This window comes from Talpa europaea, assembly GCF_964194135.1.
Source record: "Talpa europaea genome assembly, chromosome: X".
NCBI lineage: Eukaryota > Metazoa > Chordata > Mammalia > Eulipotyphla > Talpidae > Talpa > Talpa europaea.
The window spans coordinates 22,753,127-22,769,654 of record NC_140081.1 but is presented as its reverse complement, the minus strand read 5'-3'; the positions used below and the strand labels follow the sequence as shown (position 1 = coordinate 22,769,654).

The window sequence follows — 16,528 nt, the reverse complement described above, 5'->3', positions numbered from 1 at the left end:
ATGTCCATGTAAAGATGAATGGACAATTTTTAATGCAAAAAATAAATAGAATGGACTACAACTCCACAACAAAAAGAAAAGAACCTTCTTGTCCATCCCAGGAGAAGGCAGGCTGTGCCTCCACCATTGGGAAGAATCTGGCAGCACCTGGTCTCCTAGCAACAAGAGCGCGCTGAGAAAACAAACCACGGAAGTCTGCTATAGTCGGAGCCAGGCGCAGCATGGCAGACAAGAAGCGGTTGTTTGAATCAGAGCGGCTGGATCCGATACCTCTGGGCATGCACTGCAAGCCCTGGTACAAAGATAAACTACCTTCCCAGTGTTTGGCAAAACACAAGGTACTCAAATTTCCCACCTCCCTGGATAGTCGGCGGTGGAGATTTGTGAAAGAGGGACTGGACGACTTCAGGAAGGGTTGTCCACCTTGTGAAGATGTGATCACCCGTGGCCCTAAGAAGAGCTTCCTCCCCTTGATTCCTCAAAGAGTGCCCCAACCTCCACCCCCAAAGAGTCACAAAGTGCTGTACAAGGATGCAGGCCTGTTTTCCACGCTCTCGCCAGCCCAGTTTGAGCGGAAGAAATTCATGGAGGACGTCGAAGCCCGCCTGAAGCGTCATCCTTTGGCTATGTTCCCGGATCTGGACGAAGATGTACCTGCAGAGCTCTTACTAAAGGTGCTGCAAGTGGTCGATCCTGACAGGAGATTGGAAGACACATGGGCCTACTGCGAGGGCACCAGGATAAAGAGGAAGCTCCCAAAGAGGGTTTGCAAAACTCATTATGCAGAGGCCTACTTAGAACCTCCCAAGAAGATGCCCGGGGCATGTCGTCTAAATTTGTCTCCTAAAGAACTGTCAGAGGATTTTCAAGAACGTCTTTCTCGTCCTAGAAGAGTTCCAAGAGGAGTTCGTGAATTCTGCAAATGGGTTGCTAGTTTTGGAGACTTGGGCATTGATGAAGACTTCATGATGAACCTGTTTGACTTTAGCCGTGACTACAAACGCACCCATGAAACTGCCACCATAAAGAAAATACGTGACATTCCTCCGGAGCTGATGTATAATACAGAGTTAAGTGACACGAAGGATATAGAATCGTGCTTAGATGAGGATGACTGGGAGATAAAACTCCTGAAAGAAACGGGTCGTTACAAACGCAAACCTATGAAGATGAGGTATGGAGCATGGTACCTGAAGCCCAAGCTGTGGAAAAAGCTAATAAATGATGAACCTTTGATTGACCCCAAGGTGATTGAGGAAGGTCCTTTTGGAAAAGAGCCTGCTGAGCCAGACATTCTTGAAGAACTTTATGGAACATTAGCCTTTAAAGATTTCATTCTGAGCAAAGGCTATGCTATGCCAGCCATGATTGAGAGGTTGTTTGCCAGGAAGGGATGGACATATGACTCTGTGAAGACGCCTATGGAGAGAGCAATGCGAATCCATGCACTCAAAGATGATGACGAGGACGAGGGGGAGGAAGAGGCAAAGAAGGAGGAGGAAGAGGAGGAAGAGGAAGAGGAGGAGGAGGAAGAGGAGTTGGAGGAAGAGGAGTTGGAGGAAGTGGAGGAAGAGGAGGAAGAGGAGGAAGAGGAGGAAGAGGAGGAAGAGGAAGGGGAGAAGAAAGAGAAAGAGGAGAAGAAGGAGGAGGAGGAGAAGAAGAAGGAGGAGAAGAAGGAGGAGGAGGAGAAGAAAAAGGAAGAGAAGAAGGAGGAGGAGGAAAAAAAGGAAGAGAAGGAGGAGGAGAAGGACAAAGAGGAGAAAGCGGTGGCAGAGGAGAAGGAAAAGCAGAAGGAGGAGAAGGAGGAGAATATTGTGGAGGAGGAGAAGGAGGAGAAGAAGACAGAGGAGAAGGAGGAGGAGGACAAGCAAATAGAGGAGAAGGAAGAGAAGGAGGAGGAGAAGAAGAGGGAGGAGGAGGAGGAGGAAGATCATCAGGCAGGAGATGAATAAAGTGTCTTCTGTTTACTATTTACTTATTTACAACTATTTCTCTCATTTCTTAGGGAGAAATCAATATTTTTATTCTTCATCATTCTGCACAGTGATATAGAGATGAAAGAATATCATAGAAACTTAAATGTGAATGAGCTCTACAATGACACCAGCCTTTTAAGATATCCTACATGACAGTCAAAAATCAACTGTGAAGAAAAGAAGGGAGATTATAGCACAAAGAACAAAAAGAATATTTAAAAAAATACATCCACGCATAAAAAAATACTGTTCTTACGGTATCTTCACATCCTTCTCTTCTGTGTACTTATTCTCAGCACGGTGTTTCTTTAGACAAGTGCATCCGCCTACTTACTCTTTGCTTGTCCATTGGCATATTCACATATGACATCTGCTCCAAGGCTACATTCATGTCGTCATCCAGGCAAGCCATTCCTCAATGATGCACTCGACATTTAACTCTGTCACAGCTAGCCAGCTGATGATTTGCTTCAAGACATCACCGTGAGTTCACTTTTGCAGACTTGTTTTACCAAGTCGGATCAGAACTCTCTAGTTGGGGATCCCAAACCCCGACTCCAGACACTTCCCAAGCCAAGACTCTGCTAAAAACCCAGGTAAAAGGGTTTTCTCTCATTTTAACATCAATGAGAATTCATGATGTCTCCCACCGTGGATGTACATTGACTGTCAGTAACTTTAACACCTAATGCTTATAAATATTTCTCAGGGACCTTCAGCTAGGGTCCATCAACATTTTATTTATTTTCTCTAATATGAAATCAATATTCACATATTCTACTCTCAATTTTTAAGTGCTTTGAATATTATACATTGTTATATTAATAGAATATTACACATCGTTATCCTAATATATTCATTATTTGTAAAATAAAATAATTACTTTGAAAAAGAAATGACCTAACTATGTCAGTTATAATGTGTGATGAATTTCAAAATATGAAGAAAGGAAATTTATATAGCTTTCCTTACAGAAAAATTACAACGAATTATAACAAGTATTTTGTTAACCCCAAGTTGAGATCTGTAGCCAAAATAATGTTACCTGCATTTAATAATGAAATTGCTATCTCCCCTTTTAGGATTGTATCAAGCCCAAAACCAGATTAGAAACTACTTGGCAAAATTATAGCTGAAAGCTTAGTTATGTTCATATATCATATTGCCCAACTGAATGTATTTAATTTTTTCTACCTTATTCAAAAAAATTCACCATAAAAGTACTTCCATATCACCTCAGATACAGAATAGTAGGGAGCTTCAACTTCCATTCAAATCTAGTGAATAAAATAGATGTGTGAACAAAACAGCAACATCCAACAGCCTCATATCTTTTTAGCAGCCACTCAACTTTGGAATTCAGGGATAGCAATTTAAAATTCTCTCAAATTTAAAATAGATATCAAACAGCTTATTTACATTTCTAAAATACCAGATAAGGTAGTGGGACAACTAAATTTGTAGCTGGAGATATTTGTAGCCCATGGAGACTATAATAATATGTTATTGCAAAGGTAAAAGTTGCTAAGAAAACATGACAAATAGACTTATTGTGATAAACATTTCACAATGTACACAAGAACTAAGACATTATGTTGTACCCTTAGAATTACAATAATTTATGTCAATAATACTTCAATAAGGAATTATCAAAAAGAACAGAAAAATACCAGGGTAAGGTAATTTGCCTTATCTGGTGTCAGAACATATTAAAGCCCCTTAAATCAATAAGGTTATTAGTTCTGCTATATAAAAAAATCCATAGAGTGGAATGACAAATCCAGACAAGTTACAGTATCAATGAGATTTCAATATATGACAAATGGGGTAGCTCAATTCAATGGGAAAGCTAAAGAATATTAAATAGTTTCTCAGTTACCATTTTTTAAAAAGATTTATTTATTTCTGTTTGCATAGAAAAACTGGGGTGTGAGCCAGAGATGCAGGAGCAGAGGAGTGAGAGGATTCACCAGAGACAAAGTAGGGAGCATAATAGGTGGATCCACTGAAATACACTGCTGAGGGGAGCAGCGGGCGAGACAGGAGACATCTGCCATGCCATGGGGGTATCTCCCTGGCAGAGGATTGAACTCAAGCCACATCAGAGATCACATGATAGGACTGACACTTAACCCCTAGGCCACCAGGGAGGCCCTCAGTTATCTTTTGAAATTGTGCTGGCATTCACTGGCTATTCCTTTGGCAGAAAATAAAATTGGACACTTATACTATGTAAAAATAGATTTATAGCACAGATATGAAGTACACTGCTATTTCCAGAAATGTAGGAATCCATCTGTAAATAAAAGTATATATGTATATTTTGTCCTTGTAAGAAGGGAACACAAGCCATCGGGTTGCATCACCCACTAATTTCCTTGTTGAGATCAACTATTCTTCTTTCACTCACTTCCCCTTTTCACTGAGTTTTCTTAGTATTTCAAATACTATCTTGTTCCCTGTGACTACTCTCATTAACACTGTCAATTTATATATTCACAAAGACTATCCATTCAAAACCTGACACCAGTTCTTTAATGTCACTTTAGACACTAGTACCTTCAGTCAGACTCTTGGCTTTGTTATTGGCAATAAATACATTGATTTCAAATCTCAATTTCAATTATCCCCAGTACTGACCCCTGCATCTTACCTTGCTGATGACCCCTTTGAATATTCTCAAACCATGAATTCTTTGATTCAAACATTATTTCTAATCCAATGACCCTTACCATTTTTTTCAGGATTAATCATGCTTTCTGTTTTCAGTTCCTTACTTTCCCAACTTAGATTTTATTATCAATTATTATCCACTTCTTTGAGTATATATACTTTTCACTCTCTTGCCTCTCTTTCCCACGCTTGTATTTTCTAATAAAACCCCAACTGGGTTAAATTGTAATCACCATTCTTGTACCTGCACCCAAATGTTTAAACATGTTAAAGATAATCACATACCATGCTGACTAGTTACATATATGCAGAAATCTATTTTTTCCTAAAGATTTATTTTATTTGTTTATGCATACAAGAACTAGGGTGTAGGCCAGAGGTGCAGGGGGTGAGAGGACTCATCACAAACAGAGTGGGGAGCAAACCAGGTGGATATACTGAAATACACTGCTGAGGGGAGCAGCAGGCAATACAGAAGAGGTCTGTTGTGCCATGTGGGTAGCTCCCTGGCTGGGGATCAAACTCTGGCTGCAGGGGCTAGCAACAGCTTGATAGCTTGATAGCACTCAGACTTTAACTCCTGCGCCACCGGAGAGGCCCATATGCAGAGGTCTTAAATGAGACTTTAACTCCAGCCAAAAGAATCCCTTGATAGGTTCTCCTGCTTTCCAAGATGACCATTTTACTTCTGTCATGAAGAATCCAACATGATGTCTCTATTCCTCCCTCTCAAAGCATCACTTTACACTTCACTGATAAAATAAAGGAAACACTTTTTATTCTCAACACTGAATCATTGATAAACCCTTTATTCTACCCGAGGTAAAACCTCTCATTTGTGCATTGCATCTCAATATTTTGCCTAATCGAATTAAAAAAAAAAAAAACTACCTCTTTTTTTTTTACTAATTTAATAAAATTTACCAGTTTCTTATAATACATGCCTTTCTCAGTATCTATATAATTACATCCATAACAAGGTTATCATTTACTGTGTATGTAAGGTTAACATTATATGTGCTAGTTCTCTATCCCAATGTATCTTAATACAAATCACCTCTTTCTAAACACTACAGGTACTCAATCATTTATCTTTGAAATAAATAATAAAATCAGGTAAATTAAACTGTAGTTTGAAATATCTTAGGGGGCAGCAATTCATCGGAAAATCTATGATGTCCATGACAAGTAAGAAAGGACATCTTGCTCTCATCTAACCAAGACTAGAATCAATAAAGTAGATTGACCTCAAAAGTAAATTAAAGAGTATGCACGAAGAATAGCACCACGTTTACAGGCAGACGACACAGACTGGAAAACCTTCCTTTCCACATTTTAGTTATATGACTTTGTAGTTCAAAGAATATGCCACATCTATAAAATGGAGACCATATCATCAACCTTCAATTTTGATGAGAGTTAAAGGATTACTTTACAGAAGTTGCCTAATACTACCAACTTCAGGGAATTGATAGCTTATATTTGTGGGAAAGGTGGAAGGAGGGGATAAGGAAGAATAGCACTAAAAAGGTACAAAGAAATAAAGCTAAGAAATAAACTTTTATTTATTTTTTTAATTTTATTTTTATATTCCTCATACAATTGCAACCCCCTTATTTTGACCCCAATCCCTCTTTCCCCGCCCCCCACCCCCCATAGTGTCTCTGGTTCATAGTTGTTTGTTGATTTTGATTTTTTCTTTCTTACAGTTATTCTTTTTCCTGGTCCCTCATTTAGGTTTTCTAGATTCCTGCTATGAGTGAGACCATCCGGTATTTTTCTTTTTCTTTCTGGCTTATTTTGCTGAGCGTGAAATAAACTTTCTGACGATATTTATTCTATGTGCTAGCCTTTAAACCTCACTCAGTCTTAGCTTTTGTTTAATATGAAAAAAATGTATTTGCAAAATAAGAGATTTTAGTAAATCTCCTATTGCTTATTGGTAATTACTACTTCTATTGAAATAAACTTTCGTTAGAGAAATTATATGGTTTTCTCCACTGAAGCAACTACCCACATTGGTATAAGGAGTTATACAAAAATGAACAGAAACAAATAGAATTTGGATTAAATGCCTGTAAGATTAAAATAAAAAAACAACCACCTTATCTCAAGTCCATTTTTTTTAGGAGAGGGAAATCAAGAGAACCTGATATATAATTGGGTTAGTAAAGTCTTCACAGAATTCATAGAACTACTTTGTAAATTTTTTTGTTTTGAGTTTTACCACACAGAAAAGCATTATTTTTTCCATGTTGCAACTGAGAAAATGTCAGATAACTGAGTTATCCAAGGTCAAGTATGAGGTCCAAGACAAAATCCTCCAATTGTCTGTATTATTTCCACACTTACATTCAGCATTATCATGGAAGATGAAATATTCACAGCTTGGAAGGCATGAAATCAAACTTTTAATTGAGTACTATCTGACACAAAATCCCATACCGTTCACTGTCTCCTAAAAAGGGAATAAAGAATGCTTATGGCATCATTCTGCACCTACATACCATAAATGATGTAGCAGTAAATTAACATTATAGATCAAAGAACAGACAGGCCATTGCCAGAGCTGGGGTTAGGGAGGGTGCAGGGGAGAAATTGATGAACAAGCCAAACGTAAACATGTCCGGTTATAAGATAAAGAAGTTCTGGGAATGTAAAGTATAGCATGGTGACTATAGTCTATATTGTATATTTGAAAGTTGTTAAGAGTAAATTTCAAAAGTTCTCATAACAAGAGAAAAAAAATGTGATTATATGAGTGGTGATTAATGTTAACTAAACTTACTGTGGTAATCATTTCACAGTATGTACATATATCAAATCATTATGCTGTATACCTTGGACTAATACAATGCTACATGCCACTTATACCTCAATAAAACTGGGCGGAGGGGGGATCCTCGCCCTAAAAAATATGAATCAGTAGAAGAAATAAAGCAGATCTCCCTTCTTAATGTGGGCAAATCTTATCCATTCAGTTGAAGCCTGAATAAAACAAAAAGACTGCCCCCGCCCCCTTGAGTAAGAGGGAACTCCTCCTGTCTGACTACCTTCCATCTGGGATATAGGATTTTTTTCTTGCCTTTGAGCTTGAACTAAAATATCAGCTCCTCCCAGTTTTCAAGCCTGCTGTCCTATGACTGGACCTACACCACTGGCTCTCCTAGGTCTCCAGTTTGCTGACTACAGCTCTTGGGACTTGTCAGCCTCCATAGTAGCATGAGCAAATTTCATATATATGATATTTTCATATATAATATGAAATTAACAAGTTAACAACTTTCAAATTTCATATATATATAGTGTATATATATATATATATATATATATATATATATATATATATATAGTTATTGGTTTCCTGGAGACCCCTAACTAATAAAAATACTGACAACAAACAAGTCTTATTTTTCAAAAACTTGATCTGTTCTGAAGCCTTTTCATTCTACATTTGCATTTACTTTTATATTTCTCATTAAAGAAAAATTGGATGGGATGCTTTTGTTTATACTTATGTACATTTCCATCACGGTAACTGGAGGTCACAGCCCATGCCTCTTTGTTATTTTCCCTTAAAAATGTTGGTTTTGAGGGGCCTCCCTGGTGGTGCAAGGAGTTAAGTGTTAGCTCTATGAAGCCATCTGCAGCTACTGCAGCACGAGTTCCATCACCGGCCAGGGAGGCGACTCACATGGTGTGATAGACCTCTCCTGTCTCACCCCCTGCTCCCCTCCGCAGTGTATTTCAATAGATCCACCTGGTTTGCTCCCCACTCTGTGTCTGGTGAATCCTCTCACCCCCTGCACCACTGGCCTACACCCCAGCTCTTGTATGCACAAATAAATCTTTAAAAAATGTTCATTTTGAAGTGTCAGTTTTCACTTAGAGGTAATGATGAGGGATGGAATGATGAGGGAGAAACACCACTATCACCCTTTAGTATACATATAAGCATTGAATAATAATATTATTTTAAATATGGAGGAATAAAATTGCCAGGATAAATTAATTATTAAATCATCTCGGAAATATAATGAGAACGTGTTCTGCAAAAATTAAGACCTCTTCTATTTAAATAGATTTTTTTCAGTGAAATCTACAATGGAATCTCCCAAGAAACTTTGAAAGTCTACAATACTGAGGTCCAAACAGGACAAAAGGGCTGTGTTTCTAGGACTGTACTGAAAGACTGAGCAATGAGATAGAATAAAGGGGATGAGAAACAAGTTCAGAAAGAGTGACAGATGGACAGGTGGAAAGTCACTGTGGCTTTGGAGGTGGTGCACTGCTGCCAGAGATGTGTGAACTCCATCGTGGGTTGGAGCAAATAGAAGGTGATCAGTGAAGTAAATAAGGTCTGGGGACTGAGTGAGGAGGCTATCAGAAGTCTCATTAGGAAGGGTGTTGAAGTCACCTAGGACAAATGACATTTAAGTAAAGTTTGTGATATTAAGTATAACCAAAGACACCACAAAAGCACTGTATTTAAAGAAACAGTCACTTCAGGACAATATCTAAATATGATGCTCGAAGAAATCATGCCAGTGATTGATCCAGAATAGTTGCACTTATGTCCATGAATAAGTTAACATATTAGATAGACCAGAAACTTGGCGCTGCGTTGCCCAGTCCCACTGGGGTTCGATGAAAGCTCAAACAGGCCCCACCCCTACTCTGAACCTTTACCCTTGCTCCTATGACCCTGAACCCACCAACGTGCAAATCGCGAGCGAAATCCCATCTCCTAGGCAACGCGGCCTGGTTCCTCATTCCAAAGCCTGCCGCCAGCTGCCAGCCAGAGCCTGTGTGGGCTCACAGCTTGCCTCTCCTGCCTGGGATCTCTTAGAGGCTCCCGCCACCACCACTGCTTCCATCGCTGGTCATCTTCGGCCACTCTCTCGACCATCATGGGCCTCTTAAGAGGCCCTGGCCGCCGCCGCCTTCACGCACGACGCCGCTGCCCGCCCCGTGAGCCGCGCGTTCGCTCCGCCTATCCCTTCGCCTTGACTCCGGCGGCGCCTGTGCCTCCGGTGGTGATGCCTCCAGTGATGGTGTTCGCGCAACATTCGCAGGTGCGTCAAAACTACCACCCCGACTGCGAGAACTCCATCAACAACCTGACCAACCTGGAGCTTTACGCCTCCTACATGTACCTGTCCATCTCCTTTTACTTCGATCGCGAAGAAACGGCTTTGAAGCACTTCGCCGAGTACTTCCTGATGCTGTCAGAAAAAGAGAGCGAAAACGCTGAGATGATGATGGAGTTCCAGGTCCTGAGAGGCGGCCTCCTCCGTCTCCGCGACATCAAGAAGCCAGATCGCGACAACTGGCAGAGCGGCCTGAAGGCCCTGAAGTGCGCCCTGTACCTGAAGAAGACCATCAACCAGCACCTGCTCGATCTGCACAACTTGGCCACTAATATCAATGACCCTCATTTGTGCTACTTCCTGGAGACCTACCACCTTGACTACCAAGTCAGAGCCATGAAGGAGTTGGGGGAGCATCTCACCAACCTGCTCGACTTGCAGGATGCCATGATGGCTGATTACAACTTTGACAAGCTCACCCTGGGTGAAAGCTCCATGGACTTAGACTGAACTGTCTTGCCCATGGCAGGGGGGGCGCGGTGCCTTCCCCTCCTTACCCAGTTTGCATTCAGATGGCAGTATTGCCTTTGCAATACCTTGTTTCAGTTTTTTTCTTCCAGTTTTACCATTTGTTTCAGTAAAGTTATTGGTTGCTAAAAAAATGAAAGCCTGGTTTATTGTGTGCACAAAACCCTCACTTCCTAAGTTTTAAACAGGTATCCGGAAGTCTCTCCACCCGCCCATGGCCCATCCTCTTGCAGCTCAGGGTCTCCAGGGATGGAGGGAGAAGGTATCCCATGGGACCCTGGATCACAAAATCCATTTTCCCCTTATAAACATGTGTGTGGTGGGGGTGGATGATCTGGGGCCCTAGTGAATACTAAAAATATAAAAGCATGACCTGCAAATCGGAGTTGCAGTTGCCTCTGGAGAAAAGGTAAAGGGAATGAATGGGTGAATGGGATTGGGCAGGAATTAACATAAAGGACTCTTAAAGCATACCTGAAAAGTTTCAGTTTACTAACAGATGCAGACTAGTTAATATTTATTGATTCTCGGTAGCAAGGAGACCTCAGAAGCCTGCTTGACGGAGCACCTCCATGACAAACTCGCCCTGGCCAACAGTAGTAATGGTAAATGAGCCTTAGGCTGCCTCCCCCACCGACACGGGGGTGACTTCCTTAGGTCACCTTGCCACGCATGCTTGTTGCACCTTATAACACATCCTAAATTTTTTTTTTTTCTAATTCTTCCATTAAGCTAACATGGTACCCAAAAAACAAATTACCCAAAGAAAAGGGTTAAAAAATATAAGGCCTAGGGGCCTCCCTAGTGGCGCAGGCAGTTGAGTGCAGCGTTTTGGAGCTGCCTGCAGCCTCTGCAGCGCCAGTTTGATCCTGGCCGGCCAGCAAGAATCCCACAAGGCGCGGCAGACCTCTTCTGTCTCACCCGCTGCTCCCCTCAGCAGTGTATTTCAGTCGATCCACCTGGTTTGCTCCCCGCTCTGTCTCTGGTGAATCTTCTCACCCTCGCGCACGACTGGCCTGTATGCCAGTTCTTGTATAAACAAATCTTAAAAAAAAAAAAGTTAAAAAAAATATAAGGCCTATGCTGAAATTTGTGATATATAATATAAAGTAGAAAGATGCCCCCCTGATTATTAGTTACTCTGGTTGCTTTAAGAATGCAATTTGCAGCAACATGGATGGCGCTGGAAGGGATCATGCTCAGCGAAATAAGCCAAAAAGAAAAAGAAAAATACCGGATGGTCTCACTCATAGCAGGAATCTAGAAAACTTAAATAAGGGACCAGGAAAATGAATAACTATAAGAAAGTGAAAATCAAAATCAACAAAAAACTATGAACCAGAGACACTTTTAGGGGGGCGGGGGCGGGAGGGGAGGGATTGGGGTCAGAATGGGGGGGCTGCAATTGTATGGGGAATATAACAATAAAATTTATTATATATAAAAAAAAGATTAAAATTTAAAAAGGAAAAAAAAAAAAAGAAACTAGACTCTTTGCCTTACCTGCATTGTTTCCTAGTTTTTATTAAAGTTCCTTCCCATTAAAAAAAAAAAAAAAAGAATGCAGAGGGTAAGGGATAGTTGAAGCTGGCAGACCAGAGGGGGGATATTGTAGTGGGTCCAGCGAAGGATAATGGTAGCTTGAACTGTGGCGGTAAGAGAATCCAGATGGAGTGGATATTGCTTGTGGGCCAGAAGTAAAGAGTGAGAAATGAGAAAAATCATCCACATTCTGGTGTCTGGGCTTGAACACTTGGGTTGTCAGTAGCACTATTTATTAATTCAGGAGCTTTGGCCAGGCATACATGGTTGGGGGTGGAGGGATGGGAAAGATGCCATGCAAAATCCGAGTTGCCTATTAGACATCAAAATAAAACTGTCATGCAGGTAGCTGGGAATAAAAATGATTCTGAAGCTCAGGTGGGATGTCAGCATAAGGGAGCTACTATGACTGGATAAGATGACAAGAGATTACAGAGAGGTTGTGGACAGCCATCCCCCAGTTTGGGACAGATAATATTTAGACAATAGGTTAAGATACTTAAATAGCCAGAGAGTTGATGCTGAACCTTGACCCTTATTCCACACAATGCACACTTACGTGTGTTTTCCACCCCCACATCAACCTGTTCCTGAACTCATGTGTCCCCTGGTTTCTCCTTTCAAGAAGCAGAGATTTATCTTCCTTCTTATCTTCATAGGTATGTGTAGGAAGAAACTATTTCCTAGTAAAAAGAGATTCCCAAAGGAAATGACAGACATGTATTTGTATGTTTTTCTCTTTATGTTCCCCTTTCAAAATTCTGCCTCCTTTTCAGTCCGTTGCTATTTTAATCCAATAAAATTTTCACCCATGTAATACCTAGTGCCATCTATATCTGAGAAAAACACTCAAAACATTCTATTCTTCTTTGCTAAGTGTGGTGTTACAAAGACAAAAATTAAAAATACAGCCTTAATACCTTATATTCAAACACAAAAAGTAGATTTTTTTTTAAAGTCAGATGGTCTTGAAGCATTTCAAAAAATATAAACAAGTTTAGGTGAGCAGAATTACACCCCACATTTCCCACATGACTGACTGGGCTTCAAATCCTTCTTTAAAAATGAGGATTATGGGCCCCCCTGGTGGCGCAAGGGATTAAGAAGCAGTACTATGAAGCTATCTACAGACACTGCAGCACGAGTTCAATGTCTGGCCAGGGAGGTGACCCACATGGCGTAGCAGACCTCTCCTGTCTTGCCCGCTGCTCCCCTCAGCAGTGTGTTTCAGACAATCTGCCTGTTCTGTTCCCCACTCTGTCTCTGGTGAATCCTCTCACCCCCCACACCTCTAGCCTGTACCCCGGTTCTTATATGCATAAATAAATAAATCTTTAAAAAATAAAAATGAGGATTATGATTCTTTTAGATGTTTCCAGGAAATGCTATTGACCATTAACTTTTGTTAGACAAAGTTACTCTTTTCACTATTGTTCCTTCTCCACCTGCTAGGAGAACCTCTCCTCTCCTATTTGTCTCAGATCTTAGGGGTAGGGGTGTGTGTGTGTCTATGTGTTTATGTTGATATTTTGTTACTACTTGTGGCTAACTTAACCTTTATAAGCCAATTACAAGGAGAAAGTAGTTGTCACTCAATGTTAAATCCACCTTTTTTCTTTCTTTTTGAATACTCCGTGTAAGACATGCTATATGTAAGGTACTGTTTCAGTCAGGAAAAATAAAAGAATGCCTGTTTTTTGCCATTTCCATTCAGTTCATTTTATTGGAATTTCTAGTCACAGCACTTAGGCAAGAAGAAGACATTAACAACATCCTAATTGGAATGTAAGGACTAGAACACTCTCTATTCATAGATGACATGATCTAACATAAATAATCCTAAATAATCAACAACAAAGAATTAATAAATTAAGCAAAGTTGTAGAACACAACATCAACACATTAAGCAGTCCAGGTGTATTATATGCCTGAGCAATGAGTGAGTAATCTGAAAAGAAAATTAAGAAAATAATTCTGGGCCTCCCTGGTGGCACAGTGGGTTGAGAGCAGCGTTGTGAAGCTGTCTGCAGCCTCTGCAGCACTGGTTCGATTCCCATCCAGCCAGAGAGATACCCGCATGGCGGGGCAGACCTCTCCTGTCTCGCCCGCTGCTCCTCTCAGCAGTGTACTTCGGTCCGTCTGCCTGTTCTGCTCCTCACTCTGTCTCTGGTGAATCCTCTCACCCTCCCGTGCCTCTAGCCTGAACCCCAGTTCTTATATAAAAATAAATAAATCTTAAAAAAGAAAACAATTCCACTCACAATAGCACAAGAAAGAATAACATAGTTAAGAATAAACACAACCAAGGAGATGTAAGACATTTACACTGAAAATCACAAAACATTGCTGAAATAAATCAAGCTAGACCTACATAATGCAAAGACATCTCATTTCATTTACTGGAATATTTATTATTGTAAATATTGTAATATTCCCCAAAGGAATTTACAGATTCAATGTAATCCCTCTCAAGATTTCAATAGCCCTTTTTGCAGAAATAGAAAAGCTGATCTTAGGGACATAAGGAATTTTAAGGGAACATGAATAGACAAAAAGTCTTGAAGAAGAAAAAAGCTGGAAGACTTATACTTTCTGAATTCAAAACTTACTACAGCTGCAATAATGAAAAAAATGGTGCTGGTGGCATAAGTGAATATATCTTATATATCTCAAGTTAATTGAGTTTTGACAAGGATGCTAAAACCATTCAATAAGGAAAGAAAATTCACTTTCCTTATCTGGGATAATTGGACATTCACATTTAAAAGAATGAAGTTTGATCTTACGTATCACATATAAAAAAATTCCTGAAAATGGATCAAAGATATAAATATAAGAACTAAAACTATGTAACTCTGAGAATCAAACATAGGAGTAAAAATTTATGACCTTGATTTGGTAATGGTTTCCTAGAGATGACACCAAAACACAAGTAACAAAAGAAACAATAGATTAACATCAAACAATAGATTAACATTAAAATTAAAAATTTTTGTGCACTGAAGGACAGTATTTTTTAAGATTTATTTTATTTATTTATGCAGACAGAGTTGGGGTGTAGACTAGAGATGCTGCCGGGTGCTGGAATGTGTGTGTGTGTGTGTGTGTGTGTGTGTGTGTGTATGAGAGGATTCATAAGAGACAGAGTGTGGAGCAGAACAGGCAGATCCACTGAAATACACTGCTGAGGGGAGCAGCGGGCAAGACAGGAGAAGTCTGCTGTGCCATGTGGGTCAGCACCCTGGCTGGGGATCGAACTCATGCTGCAGTGGCTGCCAATAGCTTTATAGTGCTGAGACTTAACACCTTGCACCACCAGGGAGACCCTGAAGGACAGTATTAAGGGAATGAAAACCCAACAAAATTATTTGCATATAATAAGCCTATAAAGCTCTGGTATCCAAAGCATATAAAGAAGTCTTACAATTCAATAACAAGAAGATAAGCAACCTAATTAAGAAATGGACAAAAGACGTAAACAGACACTTCTTTAAAGAAGATAAGCAAAGGACCAAAAAACCCATGAAAATATATGCAGAATCATTAGTCATTAGGGAAATGCAACTCAAAGTCACAATCAGATACCACTCCACACACACTGGGATGACTACATGACTACAGTGAAAAAAAAAAAAGTGCTTATGAGGATGTGAAAAAAATTGTCATCCTCATACATTGCTAGTGGGAATGTAAAGGGTTGCAACCACTTTGGAAAACACCTTGGGTGTTCCTCAATCAGTTAAATATAGAATTATCACATGCCCCTGAAATTCCATTCCTAGATCTATATACAAAAGAACTGAAATAGGTAGTCAAACAAGAACTTGTACGTTAATGTTTATAGCCACACTATTTATAATAATCAAAAGGTAGAAACAACCCAAATGTCTATCAACAGAGAGTGAATAGCCACAATATAGCATTACCTGTACAATGAACTACTATTCAGCCATAAAATGGAATGCAGTACTTGTACATACTGCAACCTGGATGAATCTTGAATACCGAAAGGTAAGTGAAAGAAGTCAGACACAAAAATTCACATATTTTAACATTCCATTTAGAGAAGACATCCAGAAAAAGCAAAACCATAAAGGCAGAAAACAAATAAGTGGTTTATCAAAGGCACAGGTGAAGGAACAAGAAAGAAGCCATAGCAATCTTATATTTGTTTGCATCTAATAACAGAATTTCAAAATATATTGCAACAGGGTAATCCCTAGGGAAAGGGGAGGTTCTAGGTACCCTGCCCCACCCTAAGGAAGGGTGGAGCTGACCAGCCAGGAGAAGCTGGAGAGAGACAGGGAGAAGGAAGAAGGAGATAGAGAAGACTGGAGCAGAGACACGTGAAGAAGCTGCACTTGCTTCTTGGCCTTGAACTTGATCCAGGGACTTGGGGGGACATGAAAAGAGAACTTGAAAGAGACTGAAGTGTTAGGGAGACCTGTGGGGGAGTCTTACAATGGCAGCCTTTACCTTGACTTGGGTTTTTTGTTTGTTTGTTTTTTTAATTTTTATTTATTTATTTTTATTAAGACTATTTTTTTTAAGATTTATTTTTATTTATTTATACATGCACTGGGTACAGTCAGGAGCGTGGGAGGGTGAGAGAATTCACCAGGGCCAGAGTGGAGAGCAGAACATGCAGACTGACGAAGTACACTGCTGCGGGGAGCAGTGGGCGGCAGGAGAGGTCTGCACGCCATGTGGGACCCTCGC

At 40.1% G+C, this 16,528-nt stretch overlaps 2 protein-coding genes across 2 annotated transcripts; both read left to right on the top strand.

Annotated features, from left to right (window-relative positions):
• Nucleotides 1-221: 221 nt before the first annotated feature.
• On the top strand, nt 222-2,398 carry LOC311187483 (putative protein FAM47D; the record flags this gene model as incomplete). Its single annotated transcript, XM_084258892.1, has 2 exons — nt 222-1,484; nt 2,273-2,398. The coding sequence occupies 2 exons, from the start codon at nt 222-224 to the stop codon at nt 2,396-2,398; spliced, it is 1,389 nt and encodes a 462-aa protein (XP_084115018.1).
• A 7,172-nt stretch (nt 2,399-9,570) lies between these two features.
• On the top strand, nt 9,571-10,249 carry LOC311187481 (ferritin heavy chain-like; the record flags this gene model as incomplete). The annotated part of the gene is made up of 1 exon (XM_084258890.1): nt 9,571-10,249. Exon 1 carries the CDS (start codon nt 9,689-9,691, stop codon nt 10,247-10,249), a length of 561 nt encoding a protein of 186 aa, XP_084115016.1. The 5' UTR covers nt 9,571-9,688.
• Nucleotides 10,250-16,528: the final 6,279 nt, after the last annotated feature.